At 39.7% G+C, this 7,648-nt stretch overlaps 1 protein-coding gene across 1 annotated transcript; it reads left to right on the top strand.

Annotated features, from left to right (window-relative positions):
* The first annotated feature begins 6,154 nt into the window (after positions 1-6,154).
* Positions 6,155-6,690, top strand: LOC100468051 (transcription elongation factor A protein-like 8). Its single transcript, XM_011237664.3, has one exon. It carries the CDS (start codon positions 6,285-6,287, stop codon positions 6,639-6,641), a length of 357 nt encoding a protein of 118 aa, XP_011235966.2. The 5' UTR covers positions 6,155-6,284; the 3' UTR covers positions 6,642-6,690.
* Positions 6,691-7,648: the final 958 nt, after the last annotated feature.

A 7,648-nucleotide genomic window follows, 5' to 3' on the forward strand; every position in this document is an offset into this window, starting at 1 on the left:
ATGAATGAAGATGTGCTCTCATTTTGCTGATTTTTTTCCCTCTTTCTCATAAAAAAAAAATCAGCTACTTGAAGTGTATCAAACCAGCCACACCATGAATTATCCATAATGTTCTTTAATAGTATTGTGAAAACTGTGTCGTTACCTCGTAAGCAAGCCTGTTGGTTAGTAATGCTAGTCGACCCACCCAGAAAGAAGCAGAGACAGAAGCTACTCGGATTCTTAGGACAGGTGTTAGCCGTGTTTGGCTTTTTCAGGCAGGCTGGCTGTGCATGACTTCACCGTGGCAGTCAGGGCTCAAAGTGGGGGGCTCTGGCGTGAGTCTGATGCAGCAGGATTAATCAGTCAGTTACTCCGAGGCCCTTGGGATGGTCTGCCTCGGTGCTTCAAAGCAGATTGTAAAGTTTAGCTATTGATTTGTATATAGAGCTGGCACTTTATACACAAATAAACAGTTTGTACAGTTGAAATAAAGGCCCGATTTAACCTAATTTGGTTTCTAGCCCAAATGCAAAGCCTTCTGTTGACCACGAATGGGAGCCGGTTTGGAATTTACTAGGTGACCAAAGTCTGTCAAACCTGTGCAGATCAAACACGTTATTTCTATTCTTTATTTTCTAGAATGAATGGATGTGCTCTTTAATCAACTTTCAAGTCAGTCCTGCTGACTTTAGCAATACCTAGGTATTAGCCAGTTGGTGCCACAAAGAGGACAGGTTGTGTTTTGTATTTTGGAGGCCAGGTTGTATCCTGGCATGAGAGTGAGGGGAAAGGAGATTCTGACTTAAATCACTGGAGCTTGAAGTGTGATGCAGGCTGTCTGCTGGTCACCTGGGGGCGTCCTTTCATTTCTCAAATTGCATTTTCCCCAACTTCGACTTCTTTTTTTTTTTTTTAAAGATTTTATTTATTTATTTGACACAGAGAGAGAGACAGCGAGAGAGGGAACACAGGCAGGGGGAGTGGGAGAGGAAGAAGCAGGCTCCCAGCGGAGGAGCCCATTGTGGGACTCGATCCCAGGACCCTGGGATTGCGCCCTGAGCCGAAGGCAGACACTTAACAACTGCGCCACCCACGCGCCCCCAACTTCGACTTCTTATGAAAGATCCTTAGATCCTTAGCTGTAGGATCTGAGACGATATTGTAAATTGATTTTCCGATCATCCTTGCACGAAACGCCCCGCTGAGGATCTTGCTCCAATTAAGTGGCACAACCAGGACTGAAGTTGGCTCCCTGAAAAGTTGAGCACGTATTCTGATTTGGTTGAATTTGTAAGTACCGTTGACCTCATCCATTTGTATTTACTACATGTTTTTTAGCTTAGATTTTTTTTTTTTTTACTGTGTATGTCCTTTTATATCTGTGGTTCATATTTTGAAATAATTGCCCAGTTAGTGCGATTCATGACTGAAACAGAGTTCAGTGCAGTTCCTTTAAGCATTTGCCTCAATCTGACCATCACCTTGTTGGATTCCTGAGCTTCAGGAGAAAACTCAAGTTGCATGAGCTATATGAATACATGTTCTATTCACATCGTAATTTTAGAACGAAGCATCAAATAATACACTTAATAGGGCTAGTTTGAATCGACCTGCCTTTGTGTTACCCCCGCCTTCTCCCTGCCCCCTCCCCCCGCAAAAAAACCCAGCCAGGACATTACGTGGAAGGTGGTGGACGATACACACTGATCCTTTGGCTGCATTTGTTAACCTGGTGTATTGTGTTGGCTGATCACTGGCCTGTTCTATCGTCAGTTTTCTTCATTTATTGTATAAGTTGTCAAATAGTCAATTTTAAAAGCTTCTGTAATAGGACCTTTCTATCTTTTAAATGATTGTTACCTAAAGTCAATCCAGATTATGTGGTTCTCACACTTGTGCAACACAAAAGTGAATAAAAGTTTTTGTCTCATGAAAAAAAAAAAGAAATAAGAAATAAGTATATGGAAACAAATGAAAATGAAAATACAACAGTCCAAAACCTCTGGGATGCAGCAAAGTCAGTCCTGAGAAAGAAGTATATAGCAATACAGGCCTTCCTCAAGAAGCGAGAAATATCTCAAACAACCTAACCTTACACCTAGTGGAGCTAGAAAAAAAAAACACAACAAACAGAACCTAAAACCAGCGAAAGGAAGGAAATAATAAAGATTAGAGCACATATAAATGATAGACAAACTAAAAAAAAAAATAGATCAATGAAACCAGGAACTGGTTCTTTGAAAAAAATCACTAAAATTGATAAACCTCTAGCCAGATTTATCTAGAAAAAAAGAGGACCCAAAACTTCAAATGAGAGAGGAGACATAACCAACACCACAGAAATACAATCATAAAAGAATATTATGGGAGGGCACATGGCTAGCTCAGTCAGTGGAGTGTGCAACTCTTGACCTTGGGGTTGTGCATTCAAGCCCCATGTTGGGTGTAGAGATTACTTAAAAATAAAATCTTAAAAAAAATTATGAAAAACTATATGCCAACAAATGGGACAGCCTAGAAGAAATGGACAAATTCCTAGAAACACATAAACTACCAAAACTGAAACAGGAAGAAATAGAAAATCTGAACAGACTACCAACCAGCAAAGAAATTGAGTCGGTAATCAAGAAACTCCCAACAAACGAAAGTCCAGGACCAGATGGCTTTATAGGCAAATTCTCCCAAACACTTAGAGAATTAATACCTATTTTTCCTAAACTATTCCAAAAAATAGAGAAGAAAGGAAAACTTCCAAATTCATTCTATGAAGCCAGCATTACCCTGCTACAAAAACCAGATAAAGACACCACTAAAAAAGAATGCCAGGCCAATGTCCCTGATGAACATAGATACAAAAACTCTCAACAAAATACTAGCAAACTGAATTCAATGGTACATTACAAAAATCATTCCCTATGGGCAACTCTTTTGGGTCTCTTCCCTCTTTGGGAGCTTCGTACTATAGCTCAACAACTTTACTATTCCTCAATAAACTTTTCTTTGCTGCCCACCAAAACAAAACATAGCAAAAACAAAAAACAAAACAAAACAAAAACCCAAAAATCATTCACCACAATTAAGTGGAATTTATTCCTGGGATGCAAGTGTGGTTCAATATTCACAAATCAATGTGATCACTTCAATAAGAGAAAGGATAAGAACCATACGATCATTTCAATAGATGCAGAAAAAGTACAACATCCATTCATGATAAAAACCCTCAACAAGGGGCGCCTGGGTGGCTCAGTCCATTAAGTGTCTGCCTTCGGCTCAGGGCGTGATCCCGGCGTTCCGGAATCGAGTNGCCTGGGTGGCTCAGTCATTAAGCGTCTGCCTTCGGCTCAGGGCGTGATCCCGGCGTTCCGGAATCGAGTCCTACATCGGGCTCCTCTGGTATGAGCCTGCTTCTTCCTCTCCCACTCCCCCTGCTTGTGTTCCCTCTCCTGCTGGCTGTCTCTATCTCTGTCAAATAAATAAAATCTTAAAAAAAAAACAAACCTCAACGAGGTAGGTTTAGAGGGAACATACCTCAACATAATAAAGGCCATATATGAAAACCCCACAGCTAACATCATCCTTAATGGGGGAAAACTGAGAACTTTCACCCTAAGATCAGGAACAAGACAAGGGTGTCTATCCTCACCACATTTGTTCAACATAGTACTGGAAGTCCTAGCCACAGGAGTCACAACAAAGAGAAATAAAAGACATCCAAATTGGTAAGGAAGAAGTAAAACTGTCACTGTTTGCAGATGACATGATGCTATATGTGGAAAACCCCAAAGAGGGGCACCTGGGAGGCTCGGTCGGTTCAGTGTCTGCCTTTGGCTTGGGTCATGATATGGGGGTCCTGGGATCAAACCCCGCATGGGGCTCCCTTCTCAGTGGGGAGGCTGCTTCTCTCTCTCCCTCTGCTCTTCCCCTCTGCTTGTTCTCTCTCTCTCAAATAAATAAAATCTTAAAAAAAAAAAAAGAAAACCCAAAAGACTCCACCAAAAAACTCCTAGAACTGATAAACAAATTCAGTAAGGTTGCAGGATACAAAATCAATGTGCAGAAATCTGCTGCATTTCTATACATCAATACTGAAGCAGCAAAAGGAAAAATTAACAATCTCATTTACAATTGTACCCAATATAATAAGATACCTAGGAATAAACCTAACGAAAGAGATGAAAGACCTGTATTCTGAAAACTATAAAACACTGTTGAAAGAAATTGAAGATGACATTCATGGAAAGACATTCCAGCTCATGGATTGGAAGAACAAATATTGTTAAATGTCTATACTACCCAAAGCAATCTATGCATTTAATGCAATCCCTATCAAAACACCAACAGTATTTTTCACAGAACTAAAACAAACAATCCTAAAGTTTGTATGGAAACACAAAAGACCTTGAATAGCCAAAGCAATCTTAAAAAAGAAAAGCAAAGCTGGAGGCACAATTGCAGGTTTCAAGTTATATTACAAAGCTGTAGTCATCAAAACAGTATGGCACTGGCACAAACATAGACACATAGATCAATAGAACAGGATAGAAAATCGAGAAGTAAACCCACAATTATGTAGCCAATTAATCTTTGACAAAACAGGAAAGAATATGCAATGGGGAAAGGACAGTCTCTTCAACAAATGGTGCTGGGAAAACTGGACAGCCATATGCAAAAGAATGAAACTGGACCACTTTCTTACAGCATTCACAAAGATAAACTCAAAATGGATTAAGGATCTAAATGTGAGACTGGAAATCATAAAAATCTTAGAAGAGAACACGAGCAGTAACTTCTTTGACATTGTCCATTACAACTTCTAGATATGTCTCCTGAGGCAAGGGAAATGAAAGCAAAAATAAACTATTGGGACTTCATCGAGGTAAAAAGCTTCCACACAGCAAAGGAAATAATCAACAAAACTAAAAGGCAACCTATGGAATGGGACAAGATATTTGCAAATGACATATCCAATAAAGAATTAGAATCCAAATATATAAAAAACTTACAAAACTTAATACCCAAAACCCAAAACATCCAGTTAAAAAATAGGCAGAAGACATGAAAAGACATTTCCCCAAAGAAGACATCTAGATGGCCAACAGACACACAAAAAGATGGTCATTATCACTTACCATCAGGGAGATGCAAATCAAAACTACGATGAGATAGCACCTTCCACCTGTCAGAATGGCCAAAATCAATAGCACAAGAAACAACAGGAGTTGGGCAGGATGTGGAGAAAAAGGAACCCTCATGCACTGTCGGTGGGAATGCAAACTGGTGCAGCCACTGTAGAAAACAGTGTGGAACTTCATCAAAAAGTTAAAAATAGAGGGGCGCCAGGATGGCTCAGTTGGTTGAGGGTCTGACTCTTGGTTTTAGCTCAGATCATGATCTCAGAGTTGTGGGATCAAACCCCACATCAGGCTCTGCCCTCAGCAGAGAGAGTACTTGGGGATTATCTCCCTCTGCCCCTCCCCTCACTCATGTGCTCTCACACATGCACTCTCTCTCTAGGATAAATAAATAAATGTTCTTTTAAAAAAAGTTAAAAATAGAACTACCTTATGCTTACACTACTGGGTTTACCCAGAGAATACAAGAACACTAATTCAAAGGATATGTGTACCCCTATGTTTATAGCAGCATTACTTACCATAGCCGAGGTACAGAAGCAGACCAAGTGTCCCTCAGTAGACGAATGGATAAAGAAGATGTGGTACATATGTATGTGTGTATATACACACCCACACACAATGGAATATTATTCAGTCAAAAAAGAAAGAAATCTTGCCATTTGCAATGACATGGATGAAGCTAGAGTGTATTACGCTAAGTGAAATAAGTCTGTCAGAGAAAGGCAAAATAACCTATGATTTCACTCATATGTGAAATTTAAGAAATAAAACAACAGAGAATCAAGAAACAGTGTCTTGGGCACCTGGCTGGCTCAGTTGGTAGAGTATGGGACTCTCGATCTCAGAGTCATGAGTTCGAGCCCCTCATTGGGTGTGGAGCCTACTGAAAAGAAAAGAAAAGAAAAGAAAAGAAAAGAAAAGAAAAGAAAAGAAAAGAAAAGAAAAAAGGAAAAGAGTCTTGGATGTGTGCAGAAGTCCTTATAGTCCAGGACCTGTTTCCCTTTAGCAACTCTGTATTGCTGGAGGAGGAGAAAAGTGCCCCGGATCCTTTCAGGACTCTTTGGTCTTTTGGGCACGACATAAATCGAGTGAGGGAAGGAGGCAGCAATATCCCCCTGGATCCCTGCAGGATTAATTTATTCAAAGAATAACAGAAAAATACTCAATATGCAAAAGTCTTGTGAAGAAAATGAAGGAAAACCACAGCACACGTGGAAGACTGAGGCAGACCACCCTTCGGAAGATGTACCCCAGGAGGCAGAGGGAAATCCTCAACCTTCCAAAGAAGAAGGTGTAAGCCAGGAGGCAGAAGGAGATCTGAGAGGAGGGCTGACCCAGCCTGGCCAGGGGTTTAAAGAGGACACTCCTGTGAGGCATTTGGACCCTGAAGAAATGGTAAGACAAGTAGATGAGTTGGAAGGGATTAGGGAGGAGATAAGAAGGGTAAGAAACAAGTTTGTGATGATGCGTTGGAAGCAAAGACATTCTCGCAGCTGTCCTTACCCTGTGTGCTTTAGGCTTTGAATTCTTTTTTTGTCTGATATTAAAATCTGGCCCCTGCTTTCTTTGTGTTAGCGTTTTCCGATGTATCTTTGACCTTTGTTTTACTTTAGTCATCTGGTGGAATTTTGTTTTAGGTAGTTTCCTTGTTACCAGCATCTCACTGGATTTTGTATTTTGACCCATTCTCCAGGTGTGTTTTTCAACTGGAAAGTTTTACACATTTGCATGAAAATATATTCAATCTCTATTGTAAAGTAAAATATAACAGGTTACAAAGCAGTATATTTAATATCAGCTCACATATGTAGGATTAAATCCCAAATTTGTGTTCGTGTGTGTATACATACAAACATATATCAAAAACATAACTGCTTATTTCTGTGTGGTGTGAGCTTTTTTCTTTTTGCTTATATGTATTTTTTCATGAACACATGTCACACACACAAAAAGAATTAAAGTTTTATAAGTAAGAGTTAAATAATTTGCAACCAGCTTATAAGGGCAATGGGGTCACCTAAACTCTTGATGGAAGAACTATTAAAAAAATGTAAACCTCGTTATCGCTGGATCTCTTGGCCAAAGGAATAAAATTGGCAATTATTACAGGAGAAAGAAAGAAAGAAAAAAAGAAAGAAAGAAAGAAAGAAAGAAAGAAAGAAAGAAAGAAAGAAAAGATCTTCTTAATTATAGAGAACGAACTGATGGTTACAGAGGGGAGGTGGGTGGAGGGATGGGTTAAATAGGTGACGGGGATTAAGGACTGTACTTGTCATGACGAGCACAGGGTGAGGCATGGGAGTGCTGAACCACTATATTGTCCACCTGGAACTGATATAATACTGTATGTTAACTAACTGGAATTAAAATAAAAACTTAAAAAAAACCCTACTATGCTGGTAAAACAAATCTAAAAAGTGGAGACAGACAATTTCTCTCTCTCTCTCTCTTTTTTTTTAAATAAACTCTACCCTGGGTGGGGGGACTTGAACTCACAACCATGAGATCAAGAGTCACATGTTTCACCAACT

This window comes from Ailuropoda melanoleuca, chromosome 18, assembly GCF_002007445.2.
Source record: "Ailuropoda melanoleuca isolate Jingjing chromosome 18, ASM200744v2, whole genome shotgun sequence".
NCBI lineage: Eukaryota > Metazoa > Chordata > Mammalia > Carnivora > Ursidae > Ailuropoda > Ailuropoda melanoleuca.